This window comes from Anarhichas minor, unplaced genomic scaffold, assembly GCF_050575085.1.
Source record: "Anarhichas minor isolate MPS153535 unplaced genomic scaffold, ASM5057508v1 ptg000070l, whole genome shotgun sequence".
In the NCBI taxonomy this organism is placed as follows: Eukaryota; Metazoa; Chordata; class Actinopteri; order Perciformes; family Anarhichadidae; genus Anarhichas; species Anarhichas minor.
Window position 1 is genome coordinate 50001 of NW_027466516.1, and position 23966 is coordinate 73966.

The 23966-nt window shown below is 43.9% G+C and overlaps 1 protein-coding gene across 2 annotated transcripts in view; it reads left to right on the plus strand.

The window, feature by feature from the left end:
- The window catches only part of wdr18 (WD repeat domain 18), a 30435-nt gene extending 6978 nt beyond the window's left edge, over positions 1-23457 (plus strand). For both annotated transcript variants that reach the window (XM_076079070.1, XM_076079071.1), the window contains exons 4-10: positions 1187-1328; positions 10912-11055; positions 11896-11960; positions 12245-12369; positions 22291-22448; positions 22868-22936; positions 23173-23457. In XM_076079070.1, the coding sequence (XP_075935185.1) occupies positions 1187-1328; positions 10912-11055; positions 11896-11960; positions 12245-12369; positions 22291-22448; positions 22868-22936; positions 23173-23301 (832 nt within the window). In that variant the 3' untranslated portion in view covers positions 23302-23457. The remainder of the gene's footprint in view (positions 1-1186; positions 1329-10911; positions 11056-11895; positions 11961-12244; positions 12370-22290; positions 22449-22867; positions 22937-23172) is intronic.
- The last annotated feature ends 509 nt before the right edge of the window (positions 23458-23966 follow it).

Here is a 23966-nt window from a genome sequence, read left to right on the forward strand (position 1 = left end):
GGCGGTCTTGATCCAGACTCACCTGGACATGGCAGAGAAGTCGGCTTCCTCTTCCTCACAGCGATCATCCAGCTCCTTCAGGGCCTGAGTCACGTCCTCCTCCCACCCAGAGCCACAGGTGCTGTCAGGGTCTGGATCTGGGTCTGGATCTGGGTCTGGCTTAGTCTCTGGTGGCATGGGCAAGGGCAGCGCTAGGGGGAGGACCGTTTGGGAGTCCTCATCACAGAGGGACCCCGGCGGAGTGTCTATGGCCGGCGGGGGAGGGGCGGCTGGATCCAGGTCTTCCTGAGGGTCCTGGGTCTCCTGCGGTTCCTGAGCATCGTGAGGGTCCTGCGAGTCTGGGAGGTCACACAGCTCTGACGGGTCAGAGGGCAGAGGGGGGGCGCTGCAGAACCCCGTGTCCTCACTCACACTGCTGCTCAGGTCGTCCGCTGCCGTCACGCTCACAGCATCCTGTAAAACAAGCCAGAAGGGGGCGCTCAGGAGCAGGTTTAACTAAAACACTGTACATTAAATATTAAACAGGGAGATGGGCTGGTTGTCCTGTTGTGACAGATGTGGAGACTTTACTTTAATGTAACGTGTTGTGACAGATGTTTGATTATTTAGTCCACTCCATCATTGAGGATGAAGAAGATGAAGAAGACTCAGGTCTTCTAGCTGTGATCAGTCTGTCTTGTATCTTAAATGAAAGGTTGCGTCGTTGCTTATTAACATGTGAGGATCTGCTGTGGCCACCAGGTAGCGCTGTAACACTGACTGTAGATACGTTTGTTCCCATGATAAGACGTCAGCAGTGTTTTATCTCCACTGAAGAGTCCATCAGTCAGGTTAGCACCAGATACAGAGTTAGGATTCATTCATTTGAGTAGTTAATATAAATGTCACTCTCCTACCTGATTGGTCAGCTCTAGTCTAGTTTGTGTTCATGTGTCAGTTTTATTCTTGAAATAAAAAACAGCAGCAGGTGATCAGTCTGATGTCCACATCCTGACAACAGACTGATCAGCTGCATCCAATAATCAATATATCCTGTTCTCACTGACTGTGTATAAAACTGCAGCAGGTCCCAATTAAGTCAGTGTCATCCTAAAGCTCCATGAACCAAAATGTTGTGAATGTAGACACCAGTGTGATCACTCTGTGTGTGATTATTAATGTGTGTATTTGCGTGTATGTGTTTCAGTGTGATCCAGCTGGATTTAAGCCACACCCCTGAGCCGCGTCACGTCCTGTCTCGTCACTCTCTACCAATCACAGACTTGCACTGTGGCCTGATGGGAGCTCAGGCCAGAGTCGCTACCGCCTCCTTAGACCAAACTGTCAAGGTGAGACTGAGTTTATATCACCTGAACAGGTACAACAGTAGAGTTTCTACTTAGTCACTTTGACTCTTCTTTCTGAAACCTCCTTCAGACTCGACAAGTCAAACAAACCTCTTTTACCTGTTTGTGTCTCTTTTCTTCATTAAAAACTCTTCATCATAAGTGTGACTTTATCTCTGAGAGGCAAATACCTCTGCACCGTCTGATGGTCATGAAGACAGTCGGTCTATCTCGGTTTCCACCCAGCAGCTTCATAACAAGCTCATTCATCAACTGAACTAGCTTTAGGTCTGAAGAACTTAGTTTAACCTCCGAGATATTTTAATCTTCATTTCTTTGTTGAAAGCTGCTGTACTGATAAAGTTCATGTGTTCCAGTGTGAACTGTCTAAATCTGAATCAGGATCCAACTGGATCAGTAGCAGAGACCTGAATCCAAACTGATTCTATTGCTAGAACTGACTCAGAGTTGAATAAAAGGTTAATAAAAGAAAAAAAGGAGCGACCGACCAATCAGACACTAGACAGAAGAGACGACTGTCCACCAAATCCAGTTGGACCGTGCACACGTGCAGATGTCTCCTCGTCCCTGTGGGGGTGTGAGTGTAGACAACACACCAACGTAAAACTGTAACTTCTCTTGTAACTCTGTAACTCTTTGATCATCTCGGTTCATTTATTATTATTCATTTAGCATGGAGCTCTTCCATCATATATTAATATTGATCAAATGTGTTTATTCCTATTTACATGTTTTTGGGAGATTCATGTTATTTGTAATATGGCTATATGGAAGTAGTGTTAGTAAAGTAAAACTTTCAGTAAACAGTCAACATGTAAAAACACTTAGACCGTGTGAGAATATATGAATTGTATCATTAATGTTGTGTTTTAGTGTCTACAAAAGTGCTGTACAAGTCCATATACCATTTGCTTATAATATTACATTATATATTGCCTTTGGAATTTAGATTTTACACTAAGTGAGAAGTCAAATCTTAATAGAAATAGGTTTACCGACAATGGACTCAAATGAGAAATATGCATATCAGCCTTATGGTTGAGGAGCCGTCCCGGATTCATTGAGGGGAAGCTGTTATATTTGGCTTTCTTTTTGAGGGATGATGGGTGAACAAGTTAAAGTGATGAAGAAGAGTTGCACCCTATTTCCACCATAGTTAGTGTGTGTATGCTGCTTTTTTAAACATCCTAAAACCTACTAAAAATAGGAGATGGACCTCTTTTTGCTACTGTACATACTGTTCTTGTATTCAGTATTGAAGCAGCAGTGAAACCTGTTTTTAACCCATCAGACGTCATTGATCACCTCCGATCACAATGATGAATCCATTGAAACACTGAGTGCCTCCTCTCGTTTTTTAATTTGGATAAAATCCCCTCTAACATAAATCACAGGAGGTGGAGTCTTAGTAATGACATAACGGATGGTCGGGGGTGTTGAGCACAAGCTGAGGCATCGCTCCTGCTCACACTTTAAATCATGAGGTTTTTAAGTGGAGTCTGTGTTCTGCAGAGCCAGCAGCACTATTAAACTGAGGGGGGACAGAGACGCATCACTTCCTGTCATTATTACACATTTCTATACTCTCTTTATTTACATGAAGAACGAAAGGCTACAATGCTGAGAAACTAACAAGACCGTCAACTGTTTAATGTTGCACATCTGAAACTTAAGAAAATAAAAAAGGATGTGGTTCTTAAAGGTTCAGGTTCCTGCAGTGAAGGGTTCAATTGTTTCAAACTAAACGATGCAACATGTTCAACACATCACATAAATATTGATTGTCAGAACTAACTGCAATAATTTACATATTAAACCATAAAAACATTGACACGCTGTAGACATCTGAAACATGTTAGCTACCTAACATTAGCCGCTTAATGCGTCATCCACACACTCTAAGAGCTCGTTGCTATCGACAGGTAAGCTGCCAGTTTTATGTACTTTGTGTTGACTTGAAGTGAAGCCATCAAAACATTACAAAGTCTGGTGAATCAGTAAAGAACTGGTCACCTGGTGATAGCAATGTGCTTTCCTACGCTGTGACAAGAAAGAGTGGATGAAGCATTAAATTGTTACATTTTACTCATTTAGCATCTGGCTAGTTAACTAGCTAGCTAATGATGCTATTATGCTGCACTGGTTACAGAAAATGAGCCGAACATAGTTGTCACTCTTAACAACCAATCGCAGATGCTAGTACCAGCCAATCACAGCACAGTACTGCGTGTGTGAGTGACTGTGCACCTCTATGTTGTCCTCGGCTAGTCTGGTGCAGCCAACTGCATAATATTTAGAGTGGCCAGTCATGGCTGCATGTAGTGCTGGGCGGTATGACCAAAAATGTGTATCAAGGTATTTTTTAAGATTCTGGTGGTTTCACGGTATATCACGGTATTTCTTTTTTTCCTTGACTGTGTTTTTCTATATGTTTATAGAGGCTTACTCTACTGTCAGGAGTACATAGAATATACAAACATGTTAATGTCTTCATCTATAAAGGCTTTGATTACTAGAGGGTTAGGGTTGTTTGTTCCTATAATGTTGGGATAGCAGTTTGGCTGAAGTATTGTTGCTCCGGTCAGACGTACCTTGAATCCAGTGTTTTAATCATTGCTCTGAGTCTTTCTCCACTGTCTGTAGCGGGACCATGTCCTTGCATAGATGGATAGTTATTGCGTTCGTAATGTCGCTCCACTGCTTGCTTTTCTTGTCATATGCAGTGCCTCGAGCAAATGCCTCTTCAAGCGATGTGTGACCCTTCGGCTTCACTGTTTCACTCGCGTTAACGTTACCGGTTGATGGCCTCGAATCCGACGGCCGTCATCACACTCTTGGTATTCCAACACATGTTTTCTGCTGAGGTGATGGAGTAAGTTGCTCGTGTTACCACCAGCGGCAACAACAGTGGCTCGACAAACTCGCAAAACGTTGGACTTTTTAAAACCAAAACACGTCCAAACAGCAGACCCAGCTCCTCTCTTGGGCACAGACTCCATCGGTGCATCTCCGGTCTGCCTTTGTTCATTCTGCATCGCTCTGTTCTGTTCTTTAATGTAGCGTTACTGTAGCGACGGAGCCTCTCCCAGCTGTTAGCAGACTGTTGTGCTAGCGGGCTAGCTAGCGAGCTGTACCCAGCATAACGTTCGGCGGTGAAATTTTATAAATGTACAATTATTAGTGTTACAAATCGTTTATTTGTCACAAACTGTTGTGTCGTGGTGTTTTGTTGTTAAAGAGCGTTAGTTGTGGGTTATTAATTGTTGTGTTATAACCATGACTAGGGGTCCCTCTCAATACAGTTAGCTCCGACTGTAGCCGTCTTAGCGGCGAACAATATATTTAGCTGCCTGTTGAAGAGTGACAGCAGTTGTTTCGGCTATGCACCGGTATGACGGTGTGTGGAAAAATTAATATCCTACGGGAAATTCAAACCAGTATACCGCCCAGCACTAGCTGCATGCTCAAGGACCTGTCATGGTTGAGGTGACTCACTTTCTTAAAACACCTTTTATTGCCTGTTTTATTCTGCCACTCATTGCCTGCTGACTCCTCACACTCTACTCTTAACGGCCCCAGACTCTTCTGTGTGCCTTTTTATTGGGCATCAACCTTTCGTCTAAATATACTTCCATCCATTTTCCTCGGCTTATCTGGGGTCGGGTCGCGGTGGCGGCAGGCCAAGCAGGCTGACCCAGACTTCCCTCTCCCCCGCAACACATTCCAGCTCATACTGGAGTATCCCGAGGCGTTCCAGGCCAGCTGGGAGATATAATCCCTCCAGCGTGTTCTGGGTCTTCCCGGGGCCTCCTCCCAGTTGGACGTGCCCAGAAAACCTCCAGTGGGAGGCATCCAGGAGGCATCCAAATTAGATGCCCGAACCACCTCAGCTGACTCCTTTCAACGGGAAGGAGTAGCGGCTCCACTCCAAGCTCCCTCCTGATGACCGAGCTCCTTACCCTATCTCTAAGGCTGAGCCCGGCCACCCTACGGAGGAAACTCATGTCGGCCGCTTGTAGCCGCGACCTCGTCCTTTCGGTCACGACCCAGAGTTCGTGACCATAGGTGAGGGTAGAAATGTAGACCGACCAGTAAATTGAGAGCTTCGCCTTCCAGCTCAGCTCCCTCTTCACTAAGACGGTCCGGTGCAGCGCCTGCTTTACTGCTGCAGCCGCACAGATCCGCCTGTCGATCTGCCGCTCCATCTTACCCTCACTCGTGGACAAGACCCCAAGATACTTGAACTCCTTCGCTTGCTGTAGGCACTCCGTCCCCAGCTGGAGGGAGCAATCCACCGGTTTCCGGCAGAGCACCATGGTCTCAGATTTGGAGGTGCTAACTCTCATCCCCGCCGCTTCACACTCTGCTGCAAACCGCCCCAGTGAATGATGGAGATCACGATCTGAGGAGGCCAACAGGACCACATCATCTGCAAACAGCAGAGAGGCGATCGAGAGACCCCCGAACCTGACGTTCTCCAACCCCCGGCTGTGCCTAGATATCCTGTCCATGGAAGTCACGAACAGGACCGGACACGAACAGGACCCGAACTCCTCCCATACAAATATACTTGTGTTCATTGTAAAACACGTGTTATACACCTATGGTCTAGACCAGTGATTTTCAACCGCTGTGCCGCGGCACACCAGTGTGCCGTGAGAGATCGTCAGGTGTGCCGTGGGAAAATGTCCAATTTCACTTAATGAGTCCAATAAAATATTATTTAGTTGTTGCAAATACTTTGCCATTGTTGAGCGTCTGAGCTGCAATGTAGTGGCTGGCTGAGTAATAAATACTCTTCCATGCCAGTAGGTAGCGCAATAATGACCGTGTTCATTTAGGACAGTAGAATGAAATGACGCGCGGGAGAGGTTGTGGTGACAAGACGAACAGCGATGGAGAAATATTTGAAAAGGAAAAATGCAGACTCTGAACTGGGCCCTGGACAAAATAACCCAGATGAAAAGCCTAGTAAGGATCAACACATTGAGAGACTTGTCATTAAATTGTCAGCATATATCCGGCCCTCGGTACAACGGCCCGCCAGAAAATATCATATGTTTATCATAACTGGCCCGCCACACCACAGAGCTCCGGGACGAAAAGTGGCGATGTGAGCTGGCTTTTTGTGCAACATAACGAAGCATCTCACTGCGCTAAACCTCCAGCTTCAGGGACGGGGACGTGTGATCACAGACATGTGTGAGGCAGTAAAAGTCTCCACCGCTGTGTTCCCGAATGCGCATTTTGCTGATAAACTGGGTGCACTTGGCACAGAGATCACTCAACGATTTGCCAACTTTGCAGCTCAGAAATGTAAATCTGAACTGCTCAGCAATCCGTTTGCAGTTGATGTGGAAAGAGCACCTGTGGAGCTGATAGACCTCCAGTGTAATGACACTCAAGGCAAAGTATGACTCTGTGGGCGCTTCACAGTTTCCAAGTTTCCCCCCCGAAACGATGCCTTAACTCCGCCTACATGCTGCTCAAATGCTCTGCATGTTTGGAAGCACATACCTGTGTGAGCAGCTGTTCTCTGTGATGAAGATGAACAAAAACCCGCACAGGAGTCTCACTGATGCTCACCTTCACTCCATCTTGAGGGTTTCCACAGAACCTAACCCCAGATATTAATGAACTGGCAGCCAAGAAAAGATGCCAAACATCTGGCTCTGGTACGTATGCATACAATAATGTAGCCTACCTAAACATGTATTCTTTTTGCACTTTGTCCAATATCCCTTCTATCCTGTTTATTAAATGGTGACTCTATTTGGCCCTCAACGTAGTCACAATTTCTTATTTTGGCCCTCTCTGTGATTGAGTTTGACACACCTGCATATATGCTGTATTATGCTAAAAGGTGTCATTTTGTAACGTTGTTGGTGTGCCGCGGGATCTTTTTAATGTAATGTAAAAAATGTGCCGCGGCTCAGAAAAGGTTGAAAAACACTGCTCTAGACTAGGGGGGGGTCAGCCAATTGTGGGTTGAGTTTATTCAATCACAAAATACAGCAGTGGTTGTTGCATAAACATCTGGAGGTGATCCGCACTCTACTGCTGTGGTGGCCTGTTCTTTGTTCTTCTTCCTCTGTACTGGGCCACGTTACGGGGCTCCGTTTCTGACTCACACATTAAACAGTCCAAATGATAACTCTTGCAGACGCTGATTCCTTTGCCGTCATTTGATCGATTTATTTTCACTTTCGACAAACTTAACAGCAAAACATAATCAGTTTAACGTGAGGTCAAAGACTGTCCCGATGCCAAGGGAAAACAACCCGAGACTCAGTCCCATCCCTCTTATACCAGCTGATCCTCATCTGATTATTAACAAAAGTTCCCAAAGAAAAATAATTATTCAGAATGCGAATTTAACCATCATTCATAAATTAAAGGAATGTGTTTAGGTCATACAAATATATTAGCAAAATTAGAAATTATGATTTGTAATCAAAACTAAAGATATGGCTCTAACATTCCAGCCCCTAATTGCTTCGAATACAGTAATTACATCAATTACTAAATGGTCAATATTCAAAACACAAATATATTCCGTTTTTTTTCATTTTTTTTTTCATTGTCGTCCGAGTCCATAGATGGATAAAGTTCATCTTTAAGTTCATATAACTTCTCCAAACTACTGTCCAGCATCAGCTACTCTCCAGCTTCAAGGAGCAGACAGTTTGTTGATGGGTCTCTGTATAACACTTGTTCTGGTTTTAACTAGAACACTGCGGACTAGTCCTTTACTTCCTTGCATGGTCTTTAGAATCCATCCTAGCACCCAGGAGTTTCTAGGAGCCGAATCATCCACAATAACAACGAGGTCTCCAGGTAGAAAGTTCCTTCCACTTATTTCACTGTTGCATGATTGGAAGGTATTCCCTGACCCATCTTCTCCAGAAAAGGTCAGCCAGATAATGTACCTGTCTCCATCTCCTTCTAGAGTACAGGTCCTCTTTCTTGAATATTCCTGAAGGCATGACGGGGTTTGTTTTGAGTAGAAGCAAATAATTAGGCGTTAAAGGTTCCACATCATTCAAGTCATTTGTTATTGTTGTGATTGGTCTATCATTCATTATAGCTTCCACCTCACATAAGGCTGTCTGAAAGGCCTCATCATCCAGAACTTGTTCTTTCACCACAGAGCACAGAATCTTCTTGAGTGACTTAATTAGTCTCTCCCATAAGCCTCCGTGGTGAGTAGGGTTGTCACGATACCAAAATTATGACTTCGATACGATACCTGCCATAAGTATCACGATACCCGATACTTACGATACCAGAATTCGATACAATACCACAAATACGATACGATACTGGTATATTTATCTATAATAGTCATGTATAAAACATCTGTACGGTTCCCTTTTTTACCAGCTTGTTCCTGCCCAGCTTTTTGAACACTTAACAAATGGCATTAATATTAATGTTGAACCTCTTCGCATCTTTTGAGCCTCTCTCATATTTCCGCTGGCTTTCAAACACAGCTGAAGGGAACTCTGTCTCTGTGTTGCTGCTGACTCTGCTGGCATCTGTCTGACTGTCTGTGGGAGTGGGTGGGTAAACAATGCTTCATTTACTTGCATAGTGAGTTTGATATTTTCACTTCATATTTTATCTTAATTCATGGAATAATTATTTTTCCTTAAATAAAAATAATTAGCTCAAGATCCACCCTCAGGCTCCACCAGCATGGAGCCATTTTGCATCAATTGTGTTTCATTTAGTACACTTCTGTGTGCATTGTGACCTCATGATCATATAGGCTTGTCCTCAAACTAGGCTAAGGCTACTCGTGTTAGCTGTCTATGGGTGAGCTTGGGGGTGTTCATGTTTATAATCACATTTGCTTACCCGTCGTTCTTTGAACTCTTTGAAAAGTTCGGGGTGTCTGTCTGAAAGGTGCTTTGCCATGTTAGACCTGTTGCCTCCCTTGGTCTGTGTGGCTTTGAAACAGGTTTCGCAGACGGGTCTCTGTATGTCAGTGGGGACCGTAGGCTACACGGACCACCATTTCCGTTTTTGGTTTGAAACGAAAAAATATTGTCGTTTTTTCGGCTGAACGGTAAAACAGACTATCAAAACGTACACGGACCTTGATGCATGTCTCCCCTGCTATCACTGCTGTGAGTGAGCGCTGCCTGTTGCGTGTGTGAGCGCTGGGTAGCCCCGCCCCCTTGCAGTCAATGCCTGCAGGCAGCATGACAGGGAGCGGAACAGTGAGTGCGCTCTGATCGCGCTATTTTAATAAAGTATCGATACTAAAAATATGCAAAATCGTATCGTTTTTAACGTACGGGTACCGCCGTACCTTTTTAGTATCGATACACCGTGCAACATTAGTGGTGAGCACCTGCTGCTGGGTTAAATATCCACTCTATTCCTTCTTGGAGTAGATTTCTTTGGATTTTGTCATGATTTAGTTATTTTAATGATCGTTCAGCTCCTTTTGTGCACCAACAAAATTTGTACCTTGATCTGATCTGATGGTTTTTATGGTACCTCTCCGACATAGAAATCTGCATATTGCATTGATGCAGGAGTTGGTGTCCAAACTACTAGCCACCTCAAGATGGATTGCCCAGCTAGTAAGGCATGTAAAGATCACACCCCACCGTTTTACATTGGTCCGACCTCGCTTTATCTCAAAAGGTCCAAAATAGTCCATGCCAACTGAAGTGAAAGGTGGCAGATCCGGTATCACACAGTCCTGTGGAAGATCTGCCATTTTTTGCTCTCCTACTTTAGACTGCATTCGTCTGCAGAAAACACAGTTTCTGATGATCTTTCGTGCTGAAGAATTTGCAGAGGACATCCAGTATTTCTGTCCTAGTTTTAAGAGCATATGATTTCTTCCAGAATGACCAACTTGGGCGTGACCTCGGATATGTGGGATTTTTTGGGTAAGATTATGGGATTCTTAGCGCATACTGGCATAGCTGATCTGTTAATCCTTCCCCCCACTCTCAGGACACCTTCATCTAGGATGGGATCCATTTTTAATATAGGGCTCTCTTTTCGGCAGTGTTTTCCCTTTTCCAGGAGGGAAATTTCCAGTGCAAAGTGTTGCTGTTGCTCAAATGCATATATGGCCTTTTCAGCATTTTTTAAATATCTTTCACCGTCGGATCTGCACTGAATGGCACCTTTAGCTTCATGGCACGTTCCTTCAGTGATTTATCATTACTCAGCAGCAATCCAGTATTTGTCATCTTTCTTCTTTGAGTGATCTCCAAGAGCAATCTTTTCAACTTCAATATCCAAGCTACAGCTTTTTCAGGCTTTTCCAGTCTGAGTAGTACTCAATCAGCTTACTGGTGGGACTTTTTCCCTCAATGCTCGTTGTGTTCACGATCACATCCCTTTTCACTTCGGGATCATCCGACGAAAGATAACTTTGTGACATTTTATCTGGGTTCTTAGGCCACTGATTTTTAGTTTGTCTTTAAATTTCCACGTTTATGTATTCTTTTATATATTTTGTTATGGCACTGCTGTGCCTCCAACTTCTCTGAGATGTTGGTTTACAAACTTTCTGTCTGTCCGTCTGTCTGACCAGGTGTGGGAGTTGTCCTCAGGTGAGCTGCTCCTGTCCGTCCTGTTTGATGTGGAGATCATGTCTGTGACCTTTGACCCCTGCGAGTACTTCCTGTTCTGTGGAGGCAGTGATGGAAACATTTTCCAGGTGTCTCTGTGCAGCCAGGTGAGTCTCACTCTTTACTTTACGTCCTCCATTTTAACACACTACCATTCTACATCCTCCAAAAAAGTGTTAACCCTAACCCTACGAACTTCATCATATAAACTACATCTTACAAACTATATCATCCTTCAAAATACAAACTACATCCTACAAACTTCAAACTACATCTTACAAACTATCATCCTTCAAAATACAAACTACATCCTACAAACTTCATCCTACAAACTACATCTTACAAACTATATCATCCTTCAAAATACAAACTACATCCTACAAACTTCAAACTACATCTTACAAACTATCATCCTTCAAAATACAAACTGTTCAACAAGTCACAAACTACATCCTACAAACTTCATCCTACAAACTATATCATTCATTAAAATACAAACTACATCCTACATTCTACAAACTTCATCCTACAAACCCAAAAAATATATGCTACAACTTACAATCTACAAACGACATCCTACAAAGTACAAACTACATCCTACAAACCCCAAAAATATATGCTACATCTTACAATCTAAAAACTACATCCTACAAAAGACAAACTACAAACTTCAAACTACAGCCTTTGGAAAAGATCTGACCATGTGGAGTTGAGTTACATCAGTTTATACATATATTATATTGGTGAGGAAACTGTGGACTGATTGTTGGTTGTTTTCAGACTTCTCTTCTCTCCGACTTGTCATGATCAGTAATTGATGTAATTTAAAGGAATCAGTCAAAACATTTTGAGATGGCCAACAACAGGCTATAAGTTAAAGAGGACCTGACCTGGAAACAGTTTGTGTCGATATAGAAGTGTTTGAACTGTTTTTGTTTCATCTGCAGAGTCTTAGTTGGGACAAATCGTTCCAGTCAGACAACGACGGGAACCAGGTCTTCAAAGGACACAGGTGAGATGTTTATTCCATTCATATCAGTCACCTCTGAACATTTTAAGGTGACTGTGGTACAACGATCACAGAGTCACAGAGACAAAAAAGATAGTAGAAAGATTTTTTTTTTTTCATCAGTTTGAATCCTCTCATTTTTTCAAAATTGTCTTGTAATTTGATCTGAAGTCATTTAAAGCCTCAGTAGATTAAGATAGTCTTGTGATCTGAAGTCAGTTTGAATCCTCTCAGTAGATTCAAATAGTCTTGTGATCTGATCTGAAGTCAGTTTGAATGTCTCTCAGGAACTTGGTGACGTGTCTGTCGGTGTCCATGGATGGGACTCTCCTCCTCTCTGGTTCACATGATGAGACAGTTCGACTCTGGGATGTCCAAAGCAAACAGAGCATCCGCTGCCTCGCCCACAAAGGTAAGCCCCACCCCCCTCCATGATATCTCAATGACAAAAACACAAACCATCAATTTGATTTATTTTGTTTAGCCCAAAATCACAAATTCTCCTCAGAGTTCTTGACGGTCTACACATACAACATCCTCTGTCCTTTGACCCTCACATCAGAATAGGAAACAGAGGAGGATCCTCTTATCAGGATGAAGTGTGATGTCATGTGTACAGAATGAACAACATAACGGAGTCACAACACATTCAATGCATATGACAGACATTATTCATATAATGAGACTAGTAAGTAGAATAATGATGGAAACATTATGATGACTAATGATAACAGCAGAAGTGGATATAGTAGAATAATAATAAAATAAGTAATGGCATCAGTAACAGTAATGTGACTAATAATAATGATGATAGTATCAGTAGGTGTCAGCGGGACCAGGGTCCAGATAAAACCAGGATCTAAGTAAACCTGTAAGGAGAGAAAACAAAGACTCTGAGGAAGAAGCAAAGTCAGTAATGTGCATTAATGGTATCAATAATAGAAATAGTAATGTGACTAATAATAATAATGATAATAGTAGCAGTAGGTGTCAGCAGCCTGTGTTTTGACTGTCTGGTGACCTCAAGAGGAGATGACCCTAGCCCTCATCAACAGCTTCCTGTTTCATGGTGAATAATGTGTTGAGCATCATCAAGGTCTTCACCTTACACGGACTAAATGTGAGGGTGATCTGCTTAACCTGCAAAGAGTAGTACGCCAAAGTATGGCAAATGTAACTTCCTGTTGCCATGATGTGGCGCTATGTCTGTGTATATATAATATATATAATCATAATATAAACCGGTTAACGGTAAGAATTATAACAATGTAAACCGGTTAACGGTAAGAATTATAACAAATGTAAACTGGGTCAGAAACCTCACCTCTGGTCAGACTTCTGTTACTGCTAAAAAAAAGCCTTCTGGCTCTCACACGCCTTCATAATAAGAGCCCTCTAGCCCCTTCACAATAAAAGCCCTGCAGCTGCATCAGTGCATCTGCATTGTTGTTATTGTGTTGATCTGCATCTATATTAAGTAGTTTTTCGATGTATTGATTACATCAGTGGTTCTCAACTGGTGGGACCCGTTTTCAGTGGGTCGCGGGCCATTGCCTATCTTAAAAAGAAAAAAAAAAGAACTTATTTTGAAGGTTTTTTTTTTTATGCAGCGGAGTGCCATCTATTCACACTCCTTAACAATATTTGGTGTTAATGCCTTGTAATGCTCATAGCAGAGGATAAACTGAAAACTATACCTCTGTCAAATGACACTATAAGTTGGCGAATTGAAGACATGTCGGATGACATCAAACAACAGACCACAGTTCGAATTTAGGCAAGTGGTCATTTTGCGTTACAAATGGACGAATCTACATACATAACAAACAAAGCAGTTTTACTCGTTTACGTGAAATATGTGTGGGACGGGGACTGACAGGAACAATTTATCTGCACAAGAGAGCTCCCTACTACTACGACTGCAGAGGACATTTCCAGCTCAGGTTCAAACTGCACCATCTTTTCATTAAATACATTTGAGAAGTTGAAAATGTTCCGCGATTTGGGTCGCGGCTTGTCATTAAGGGGTGATGGTGGGTCCCGCAGCCAGACCAGTTGAGAACCACTGGATTACATTACAGTCATTTAGCAGACGCTTTTATCCAAAGCGACTTACAATAAGTGTATTCAACGTCTGTATTCAAGAGAACTACTAGTCACTAGAAGTCAAAAGTGTATCTCCTTTTTTAAACAAGCATCTAAGAGCATAAACCAGAGCAAAAGTACAGAAACAAACTAATACGAATACAATAAGTGCAACAAACTAATATGAATACAATAAGTGCTAAGTGGAAGGCTCAGGGTAGTACTTCTTGAAGAGGTGAGTCTTCAGCCTGATGAAAGATGAGCAGAGACTCTGCTGTCCTGACGTCAGTGGGGAGTTAATTCCACCACTGTGGGGCCAGGACAGGAAACAGCCGCGACGGGGCAACCAATCGCCCCGAGGCAGCAGAGTGAAGTGGTCTGGCGGGGGTGTAGGGCTTGACCATGGCCTGGAGATAGGAAGGAGCTGTTCCTTTCACTGCCCTGTAGGCTAGCACCAGACTGGATGCGAGCTCTTACAGGGAGAGCTCTTCCAGTGTAGAGAACGGAGAAGGGAAGTTGTATGGGAGAACTTGGGGCGATTGAACACCAGGCGAGCTGCAGCTTTCTGGACAAGCTCCAGAGGTCTGATGGCCAGGGCTCCGGCAAGTAGTGAGTTGCAGTAGTCCAGGCGGGAGATGACAAGAGCCTGGATGAGCACCTGCGCTGTCTCGTCAGTGAGGAAGGGGCGAATCCTCCTGATGTTGTAGAGCAGGAATCTGCAGGAGCGTGTAACCGATGCAATGTTTGCTGAGAATGACAGTTGGTCGTCCAGGGTCACACCCAGATTTCTCGCAGTCCGAGTTGGCGTCACCACGGTATCGTCAATGGTGATGGACAGGTCTCGGTGCGGGCAACCCTTCCCCGGGAGGAACAGTAGCTCGGTTTTGTCCAGGTTGAGCTTCAGGTGGTGTGTCGTCATCCACTTTGAGATGTCAGCCAAGCACGCAGCGATGCGTGCCTCCACCCGAGTGTCACCGGGGGGAAATGACAAGACCAGCTGGGTGCCATCGGCATAACAATGGTAAGAGAAGTCATGTGAGCGAATAACAGAACCCAGAGATGTTGTGTAGAGCAAGAAGAGAAGGGGGCCCAGGACTGAACCTTGTGGAACCCCCGTAGTCAGCATGCGTGGTTCCGACACGGCCACCCTCCATGTCGCCTGGTAGGATCGACCTGTCAGGAAGGATGCAAACAGGGAGAGGGCAGAACCTGAGATGCCCATCCCCTCGAGGGTGGAGAGGAGGATCTGGTGGTTCACAGTGTCAAGCCGCAGACAGGTCCAGGAGAATCAGGACAGAGGAGAGAGAGTTTGCTCTTGCGGCGTGAAGCAACTCTGTCACCGCAAGGAGGGCTGTCTCTGTTGAGTGACCCACTTTGAACCCGGACTGGTGGGGGTCCAAGAGGCTGTTCTGGTGGAAATAGGAAGACAGTTGATTAAAGACAAGTTCAAGTGTTTTGGATAGAAAGGGTAGAAGAGAAACCGGTCTGAAGTTCTTGACATCAGAGGCCAGCACTAATACAGTATATATATATATAAGAAATATATAGCTAATATGCACACTTAAATATTTGTTAAATTATCGCAAGTCATATTGGCATCACAATATTGAACGCTGTTGCACATGGCAGATGTCCCTCATGTGCTGCAGGTCTAGTTCATGAGTTATTATTGTATTGGTCTGCTGTGTACAGTAAAGACGTGTTGAACTGATGTAAATCAGACACCATGTTTCAGAGTCTCAGGAGGTGAAGGTGATTTTAACCTCGTCTGTGCTGCTGTATTTATGAAGCTTCTGACCCGTCATCCCCCGTCTCTCTGGAGGAGCTTTCACTTTTTCCGTCTCATTCATAATAAGTGATCGTGCTGCAATGATATATATATATATTATTGAAAATGATGATAAAACAAGTGGAACTTTTCTCTGTTTCATAAGAAATACATTTCTGTGTGTTTCAGTAATCTATCTTTTCACTCTGGAAAAGAAAGATGGACATTTAAGTTTAATTACCGGACATATACAATTCTGAGTGCCACCTCTTTATGTGTCAAGTACTTTACTTTCAGCTGTGTATAAACTGAGGTACAGTCAGAGTTCATGACTGAGGAGAAAACTGGGAAATGAAAGATATGAATCGGTTCCAGTTGAATCACTTCTGATATCTGCAGCTGAATGTTTCCGTCTCCACAGCAGAACGGTGAGACCTCTTCTCTCTACAAGCAGCTCTGATATCACCTGAACAGCTCTTTATCTGTTCAGGTGAGTCAGTTCTGTGTAACACTGAGTCCAAGGGTACATCCGAAGTCTCTTAATTGCATCCAGCATGGACAGTTAGGGAGTGAGGGATGAGGAGGTAAGGAAACATGAGAACACCAGGACACACATGGGGTACTTCTCAAGTCTCTGAACTGCATCCCCGTTTCCCTCACTTGGGTCCTTTCCTTGCGTCTTAGTCCCTCCCACCAGGGATGCATGGAGGAAACCATGCAAGGAGAGAGGAAACGAGGAAATATGTTTTAGGAGACATGAGACGTCCTTTCCTCAGTTGCGTCACGTGAAGCAACGTCTGTTTCTGATGACGGTGCTGATGATCACAGCTGATCAGCTGTCAGTCGGCTTTAACAGCTGGAGAGACTTTTGATAAGTTTGTGTCTGTTCACATGATCACTGTACTTAATAACAGTAACTAATAATACTAATAACTCATAAAGACACAGTAATCACCACTGTAGAGGTGTTTCTCTCTGTAGTCTGTTAACAAACTGTCCTGTGTTCTGTTTATAAGCGCAGGATCCATTTCTACCGGCGGAATGCGATCGTCTTATTTATGAATTATTTGCGTCTGTACGTTTTGAAACTGACTGTGGCGTCATTATTAAATAAACCAGAATATGATTATTGTTTCTCTTAAATGATAAAACTCATCAAACACTCAGGAATGATGTAATAAGTGTTTAGTCTCTCAGCTCTCTCTGACTTTAGTTGTATTCATAATAAAGTTATTGAGGGAAACATCAGATCATGAAAACACAAATCTTTCTAATAAATGTAGAAAGTTGTTTGTGGTCCTTTTGTTGTTCAGACTACAATGAACATTTATTTAAACCAGATGTTGAATCAGAAAACATATCAAATATAAACTAGAGTTTATTCTGTGATCTGTCTTCACTCTGGCGTTAAACTCAGTCAGTCCGATCGGCTGCAGCATCCAATCACATGACTGATGAACAATGAGGGGGCGTGTCGGCCGGTAAAACACTTTCTGTAAGTCTGTTCTCGTGCGTCCTCGCTCATGGCTCCTCAGAGATCCCTCCTCACTCCTCACTCCTCAGAGCAGAAATAAGAGCTTTGGGACGGCCGTCAATATGGAGGAGCAGAACAACTTCCGGTTCAAGCGAGGACCGAGGAGCGTTTGTGTCTTCGTCTTGTCTCCTTGTCTCTGTCAGAGACTGTTAATGAGCTGCAGGTGAAGGGTCGGCGTCCTGCTCAAGGACACTTGGGCAGGACAGACAGCTGAAGTTTGACCTCTTCATTTAGAGAAACATCCACACATTAAAGAGACGTTTACTCTTTGATATGAACAACTGACATATGACGTTTGTACTATTTAACTTTACTTCTGCTGCATTTATTGTACAAAGCCATGCGAGAGGCTTTGCTTACTTTGTAAATCTCCTCTTTTAATGAATTTAAAACTGTGTTGGACAGTCTCAGTGAACAGAGTGGGCCCGTCTACTCTAGTCAACAAGGTCTGCCTCAGTTAGACAGTCTCTGAGTGAGACAGCAGTGAGCAGGTGTGAACAGACTCACCTGGTGGAGCTTCCTTCAGTATTAAAGTAGCAGCATGTTGTAGTTCTCAGTGGATCCTTCAGTAAGCGTGACTTCGCTCCTTCACTCATTACTGCAAACAGCTTCCTGTCCTCCGGTGGCTCATCCTCTTAAATTGATTCTCGAGGTAATCTGAGGGAAATTAATTTGAAAAGTCCCCAGACAGGAAGTTGGAGTGACAGCAGGCCGAGGCTCAGCTGCAGGCAGGAAAAGCTCTGCCACTAGAAAGGAGTACTGAGCTCTGTTTTTAAACTGGAGGGAGCTGAGTGTTTTCTGGAGGGTGTAGGTCGGAGTAAATCCACTCCCACACGTTGTTTCCTGGCTGTGATTTGGAGCCTTTGTTGGCGTGAAATGAGTCTGGCAGAGCGTCGGCTGATCGACTGATTACAGGGACCCGCTCTGTCTTTGTTGCTTCCTTCTGATAAGCTGGAAATCTAGAGAATTAAATGTTTTCACGGAAATTAAGTGAAGGCGGAGCACAACGTCACAACACAACGTCACAACACTTCATGTGTTTTCATGTCGGGAGTGTTGAGTTCAAAACCTCTCGCAGAACTGTGGAAGGCCGCACATCTCCCGCTACCGGCTATCTTTCGACAGCAGAGTCGTACCAAAAAGCAGCTGGATCCGGTTTACACTCAAAAAAGTATTTAATAATTTGACAGAAGCTGAAACAGTTGCAAACTGAATTAAAGCTGCGAGCAGCGATGAACGGGCCCTCGCATCCTCCAGCGTGTAGGGGGTGGCGGCGGGACTCCGGCCTGCGCGGCCGAGAACGTCCGCGACAGCGCGTCCGCGAGTGAGACGTTTTTAATCCCGCGTGGACCGCCTGATGCCGGAAATGATGCTTTGCAAATAGTCTGATGCTTCCTGTATCTGCTGCCTGGCGCTGCAGAACGCGTGCAAACATGCATCATGTAGCTCTGTGTCAAATGTAAACCACATGGTGTAAAAGTCATGTCAATCAGAGGTGTTTATCATAAAAATCCAGATTTCCTTTCGCCAGCAGGTGGCGCTGTGAGTATTAGTTGAAATTAGCTTGTAGACATCCTCAGGCCATGAGTGTTATCAAGCATGAGAAGTTTGGGACCGTTTGGAACAAGTCCAGCTGAGTTACATCAGACATTTCCTTTAGCCAGTAGGCGGCGCTATGAATTATTGAATTTTTTTCAATTGAAGTATGTTTAGGCTTGAAGTAGCATATATCAAAACAAGTTTTGTGCGGATTGGATAATGTACCTTGGAGTTATAACAACTTATAAGAACTTATTTTTTCATAAACAATGAGGCAAAATGGCCGCCACGCCACGTCAAGGTTCTTTGATAAACTCTCGATTTTGATAACTTTTAATCACAAAGTAAGAGCATCCTGACCAAAGGAGAAGTTGATCGCTTAAAATCTGTAGGAGGAGTTCGTTAAAGTGCGAAGGCTGAAATCTGCAAAAAGTGACAAAAAGCACAAATTCGAGGGTTTACTGTAGCGCCCCCTAGTTGTTGAATGCAAAATAAATCTCAGGGTATGTTAGAGGATGCAATGTGCACATATGCTGAAAATCTGGTCATTTTAGGACAAACGGTTGAGAAGTTATATGTATTGATATTAAGCCACGCCCCTAAGAAGTTTATTGGTACATATCTTGTAAACGAAAAGAGATATCAAAAAGCTTTTGATAACTTTTGATGACGTAGATCCAGTAATGATCCACAGCAAATTTGGTAGTAATGGGACTAAGCATGTAGGAGGAGTTTGCAGAAATGTGTTTTACACTAAATTCAATATGGCGGAAAATCTAAGTAGGCTGAACTTAGGGGTCTGATTGGCTTTTTTGTAGCTCTAGCTCAAGTGGACATGTGTGTCAAATTTCAAGTCAATCGGACATACTGGCCGAGGGGCGTCGCCGGTCCGACTTGTAGGGGGTGCTAGAGAGCCATTTCTTAACACAGAAAGATGCATTCTTTTTCAGATGGCTATATTCACCAGGCCTGACAAGTCCCCAAAATTTGGTGAGTTTTCATCCATGGCAAGTCCTCCAACCATGCGTACGTTTACCCAAACGGGTACAATATCAATAGGGCCTTCGCTGGCCCGACGTTGTCGGTAGCTCGGGCCCTAATTACACTATCGATAGTATATGTTTCATGAAGCAGAGAACACACGAGTTCCACCCAACAGTCCAGCCCGTGCTAGTTATCTGTAAAATGGACGCCGTGAGCTCTGACAGGTCTCCAGTGAAACAGTGTTCTTTATGTTCTGAAAGTGTCCGAAAATGTCCGTGTCAGCTCAGTGATTGGCTGCAATCGTACTGTCCCCTCCTCGTTTTGGACAGTATTCGCTCAGTGTCTGGCTGGATTCCTCCGGACTCCGATGGTCAGTCCTTCTCGTCTGACCACTTCCTGTTGACTCGGTGCTGGCGACCCTCTGCTTGCTCTGAAAAGCCTCACTCAGAAATCCCTTTCTGGCCCTCACGGTGTTTAATACATACAGTGACTATACTTTTGTAACAGACTGTCTCATGTTTGTCGTTCTGGTGTTGACGATGATATGTCCCTTGAGGGTTGCCGTAGCGAAGAGGCAACTCCCGCCTCTTGCCGAAGGGAAAAACAATAATAAAGAGAGTAGCCGTGGGCTGAACAAGATGTCTGGTCTCCCGACTCCAGTGATTACTATTTGATAAGTGCCCTCATACACCAACCCAAGACACTCGGTCACACTTTTATGGTTTAATACCTTCCATAAGTAAATATATTGTGACATTCTATATTCACCACTAGGGGTGCCATTAATCATACTAAGATTCCTCACAGGAGCACTTAAAACATTTAAATAAACAGCACATATATACAGTACATTTACACATATATAAGTATATATGTATGTGTGTGTGTGTATATACTGTATATCAAAACTAACCTTGACCTCCTCTAACTTTTACAAGTATCAAGTTTAAATATTTAGTATTCACCATCTTCACCTCTAACTTTTACAAGTTTGGATATTTAGTGTTGATATTTTCACCTGTTAGGTAGATTTGTTTTATAGCTTTCCTCTGAACCTTCTTCTGGATCCAGGACCACAGCTGAGGTCTGAATCCAGAGCTTCACCTTCGGGATCAGCTCAGTCTGACGTCATCTGTGACATCACAGTGATGTCGCAGATGACCATGTGTTGAGTTTTTCCTTCAGACTGAGACTCTCAAGCTGGAGCTGCTTAAATATTTTACTTCAGAAGTTGAGCAGCTTCAATATTTAACGGTGAATCTTTTAAAGGAACTTGATGAAGAACATCTTGTGATGTTTGAGCCGTCGCTCTGGTTCCACACAGAACCGTCTCATCTCATTTGTGTTGGTACGCTGATACTTCTGATGCTGGTCTGACTTGATCCACCTCACAGACTATTCACAAACATTTGATTTTCTTCGCTGTGGTCGGCATCTGTCTTTCATTTTATAGAGTAAAGTATTCCAATCATCTAAAAAAATAAGTCCAAACAAATGAAGAATCGTCTCTTCACAGAAGCATCTATATGTTGGGTGTGTTCATCTCCATCAGAGTTGTTATGAAAGTTTGATGGTCAGTTCTGGGCTCCTCCAGTCTCTCTGCAGTCTGTAGGTGAATAAAAGGCTCTTAAGGTGGACCAGCTGTTAACCTGTTAGTGACCAGCCCCACATTCATCACCAAACACTGTAAAGAAAACGGGGAGCAGGAAGGCGTCCAAACCAAACTAAATATATGAATTGTCTGGCTTAAGATCACACAATAGAGTTGAAGCCCCCTGCTTGTGTTCCCCCATGGGACCCAAAAGTTAACGGCAAGATACATACTTTTATTTAATCCAGTTTGAACTGTACCATGGATTACACACGTTTGTCGATTTAGATAATTTAGCATAATGTTTTAGCATTCTCATTCAATGCAACAATAACACAGACACACATTAATTGCGTTTCAGCAGCATCATCTACATTTACATGAACAATGAGATGAGGTAATAACCCTAAAGCGACACTGTTCATTAAACAGCGTGATCAATGGAAGATGTATTCTACTTCATGTACATGTTAGTAATAACTGCAGTATTTCTCACTGCTGCAGCTTTCAGGTCATTTCAGGTTACACTTTGAGGCTCCACCCTCATTCTGTGGATGTCACAGGTCAGCTGACAGCTCATTGGTCTGTTCAAGAGATATTACTGTCACTCAACAGAAGAGGAATCCTAATGAATTATTTAGGCATTTATCAATAAAACCTCCCTCTTGATCTCTAAGTAAAGTGGATCATCAACACATCTGAAGACACTAATAGAATAATTAATCAGCAGATTGATCGATATTGAAAAGAATGACAAGGTGCAGACTGAATGTTTACGATTCACTGCCGTTACCTGCAGTCCTCTGACATCACTTCCTGTCTGTGTGTTCAGGTCCGGTGACGAATGCCATTATCACGGCGGCTCCAGCGAACATGTTTCTGCCCGACAGCCGGCCGGCCGTCCCTCTGCCGCGCTTCAGCCGACACCTGCACGCCTCCGAGGGCGGAGAGTCGGGGGAGGTGTGTGTCCGCCTGGGACGCTACTCACAGGTGAGACAGGTGATGTGTGTGTCCGCCTGGGACGCTACTCACAGGTGAGACAGGTGATGTGTGCGTCCGCCTGGGACGCAACTCACAGGTGAGACAGGTGATGTGTGTGTCCGCCTGGGACGCAACTCACAGGTGAGACAGGTGATGTGTGTGTCCGCCTGGGACGCTACTCACAGGTGAGACAGGTGATGTGTGTGTCCGCCTGGGACGCTACTCACAGGTGAGACAGGTGATGTGTGTGTCCGCCTGGGACGCTACTCACAGGTGATGTGTGTGTCCGCCTGGGATGCTACTCACAGGTGAGTCAGGTGACAACATCTGTGACCCACAGGTGTGATTGGCACACAGGAGCAGACGTACCTGCAGAAAGCTGATAAACTGACCTCTCTTATTTTGAAATGTTCTTCTTGTGTTTTCAGGAGGACGAGCAGACGTACCTGCAGAAAGCTGATAAACTGAACTATTTGATGAACGCTGTGACTGACAAGGTGAGAGGGGGCGGGGCTCAGGTGCTAATAGTTGGGTAAATGTTGTGTTGTGCTACTAGCGCTATTAGCTACTCATTAACACATTGATGGTGAATGTGATCAATGATCATCAGAGAACAGACGGTGGACATGAGGGCTGTTTGTGTTGTTATGCCTTTATAGATCGTAGAGTCCTCTTTCCTCACCATACATGTTTACACCTGCTGACTGCATGTGTCTGATAATGTGTGTTTCAGTCGGTGTTCGGTGACGGAGAGAACACGAAGGTTCGAGTAGCCGAGCTCGAAGAAGAAGTTCAGACTCTGAAGAAAGTCAACAAAGATCTGTACGACTTCTCCAGCCAGCTGCTCACTAAACCCACATAAACACATGTGTATATTTACACACTGTACACACACAGTTACACACACACCCACATAAACATACAGGTACACACATAAACATGTACACACAGGTAAACAGATTCAAACACAATTTGTGATGATTTTTGTTTAAAAAATAAAAGTGTTGTTTTTGTAGAACTTCTTGTCTTTGTTGATGCTGCCTTGCTCAGAGGAACCTCTGACATCAGAAACCAATAACTTACTGCCCTCAATAACTCACAGCTGAATACCCAGAAACCATTTAACCACTATCGACCCTTTCATTGTGGCGGTGGTGGAGTAACGGTAAGAGGAGCTCGGTGGTTCAATCCCCAGACCGGTGTGGAAAGTGAGAAGCAGACTAGCCCTTCTTTCATTACTCAGTGTTGTGGGTTCACTGGGCCTCTGACCAAAACCTCTAAATAGAGGCGTCCAAGAGGATCCTGATCAGATGTTGAGCCTCCTTTAGACCTGAAGGATCAGATACTCTGAGCTCTGAGTCCACACTCCCTACGAAGGATCCTCCATCTCGTGCTTTGTGTCACGACCCAAAGCTCATGACCACAGCGGAGGGTCTGAACCGAGATGGACTGGTGGATCCAGAACTTAGTCTTCACCACAGCGGTCCTGTTCAACGTCTTCATCAAACCTCCATCTCACGCTCCATC